At 37.6% G+C, this 2,500-nt stretch overlaps 1 protein-coding gene across 1 annotated transcript in view; it reads left to right on the forward strand.

The window, feature by feature from the left end:
• The window catches only part of LOC136837992 (uncharacterized), an 18,030-nt gene that overhangs the window by 13,730 nt on the left and 1,800 nt on the right, over positions 1 to 2,500 (forward strand). Inside the window, exon 3 of the mRNA XM_067102855.1 lies at positions 1,896 to 2,039. Within this exon, the coding sequence (XP_066958956.1) occupies positions 1,896 to 2,039 (144 nt within the window). The remainder of the gene's footprint in view (positions 1 to 1,895; positions 2,040 to 2,500) is intronic.

The following is a 2,500-nucleotide window of genomic DNA, read 5'->3' on the forward strand; positions in this document are numbered from 1 at the left end:
TGTCACACATGCTTTCTATGTTTGTCATGATTTTCCCTCTTCATTTTGCGAAAATAAGTTAAATTAGAATAATTATCTCCCTAATATGAATTAAAGTACATTTCAATGCAGTACTGGTTGTTTTGATGTTTTCACACCAAAGCGCTCCCATGTTTTCCCAGGCTCAGATAAGCCAGGCAGGCGTCTAATGAGAAACTAAGTGCAGGACCCTACCGTGAGTAATTACTGAATCTGACCTGACCCTAGTAATGCGCCACTAAAGTGACATTTCTTGCAGCCGTTTTGCAAGTGCTTTTATTGAGAGTTCCTTTTATTGTTACTAGTGTTCTCAATTCCCCAGTCACGCATGCCCTTTCGTATTTTTCTGAGTTCCCTTCTTCCAAACTACCTGCGATACCATCAAGGGTCACCTTTCTTGACCTGACCCGCACCTGCTAACACCTGCATCCCCACCTACAAATCCCTCGACTCTCCCATCTAATTGTCTACCCCACTGACACCTCTTCTCTCGAACCCTTATCTGGCCACCAGACAATGACCTTTCCAGGTACCTAGCCTGGTTAACAACACACCCTACAAAGAGGACAATAGAGGAACCATTAATAAGGGACTGTCAGAAGTGTCAAAATACAACAGTCATTGGCGCCGGTCTTGGTATATATACTGGCTCCAACAGACCCTTCTTGGCTAGTCACCTTTCAGACATCACACTGCTAGTGCAACCTGTGCTAGTCCCTCTTCAGAGCTAGATTGATGGGTCCAGTGTATATTTCATCTTCTGATTTAATTAGTGAATTACTATTTATTAGACATCCCAAGTTTACCTTCAATCCTTATCATTTATTGGTAATTGAGAGTATTTTTCACTTGCATCATTCCTCTGTTCATTGGAGTGCCGCCCCCCCACACCCGACCCCCGCCTTTCAGTCAGGTGTAGTTTCCAGAAATCATATTTTAGAGCCACCTTTCCTTCACTCGGCAGTGCGAGCATGACAAAGTCTAAAATCAGTCTAAAGGAAGGTCTGAAGTAAGTCTCAAAAGTCCGGAATAAATCTAAAAGGCAAGTCTGAAACAACTGTCACAAGCCTAAAAACCGCTGAAATAAGATTAAATTACGACTAAAACATTTAAGGAATAAGTCTTCAGAGGAAGTCGGAAAAGTCCAACCCTAGTCTTTCAAATATCCCTGAAAATAAGTCTGAAATAGGCAACAAATATTCAACTTGACGAAGCTCTGTGAGTAAATCTGACCTCCGATTATTTGATGAAGTTGTTATTTACAAGTAATTAACTACAGCTGATTGAACCTGATTTTATTTCCAATGTATATATGACTGTTTAAGATTTATTCTCAAGTAATTTGTTTAAGTAAATTAGCTCTGCACGTTGCTGCAAAGACTGAAACTATGTTGAGGAAATAGAGCAGAAGCTAATTTTCAACTTAACAGAAAACTTAAAAACTAAATTGAAGAATTGTTCAAACGCTCCTGCTAATTCATGCCCAGAAATTAACTTTAACCCCTTGGTTAAGACTTGGTCTTATCTTAAAAAAAAAAAAAAAAAAAAAAAAAAAAAATAACGTTTCATCCCAGTGTGATTTCTTATTCAAATTTCGAAATGAATTTCACTTTAAGGAGGAATGTTTCCTTTGTCCTTTGAGTCATTCAACTTTCCAATAAGATATTTGAAATTAACAGTTACCAATAATAACAAAATAAACAAACCGATATAAACTGTTTCTCACAGGACATTTTTTATTTACTATATTTCTGTTCTCAGATCAGGAAAGTCCTTTATATTAGCTATTAATCAAATCTTTTTACCACATAAGTTATGCTCTATGCTCTTATTTACCGAATTTGTCTTTCCATTATCTATTTAAATCGTCGTTGCAGGAACCCTGACCAGCATAGGAAGCAAAGTTGCCAAAGTCCTGAGAATTGCAGGCCCCATTTACGAAGGCGTCAAACTCATTGTCAGCTTCTTCAAGACCAAATACCAGACCGAAACGAACGAGAACTACTGGGAGGAACTCGCAGGTAAGGGGTCAAGTTCTGTCTGAAGGAGAGACAAGCCCAGCTTTGATGTGATTATCTAAATGATGACTGAGTCAATTGGGAACTAGTCTTCTTGATGTTGACGCGGAAAAGAGGTATAAAGTATAAATTCAGTGCTTCATTACTATTTACGCAGTTACCAGTTAAGAGTACTAAATAAAATTTTCTCTATTCTCATTCTGTTACACTGTTCAGATTACTTTTTTAATCACCTCCCTTTTTGCTTGACTATTTAAATCCATGTCTTCGAACTGACAAAATCAAAGTAGCCAGGTTGCTACATTTGTAACAGAAGCACCGATGTTGGCGACAATTGTGGCCTGATGAAAATAAATAATAATAATAATAATAATAATAATAATAATAATAATAATAATAATAATAATAATCGCAATATCAGAGACTTAGACAGGCAGGACAAACCCCACCCCACCCCACCACAC

The sequence above is a fragment of the Macrobrachium rosenbergii genome, unplaced genomic scaffold (genome assembly GCF_040412425.1).
Source record: "Macrobrachium rosenbergii isolate ZJJX-2024 unplaced genomic scaffold, ASM4041242v1 13908, whole genome shotgun sequence".
Classification (NCBI taxonomy): domain Eukaryota; kingdom Metazoa; phylum Arthropoda; class Malacostraca; order Decapoda; family Palaemonidae; genus Macrobrachium; species Macrobrachium rosenbergii.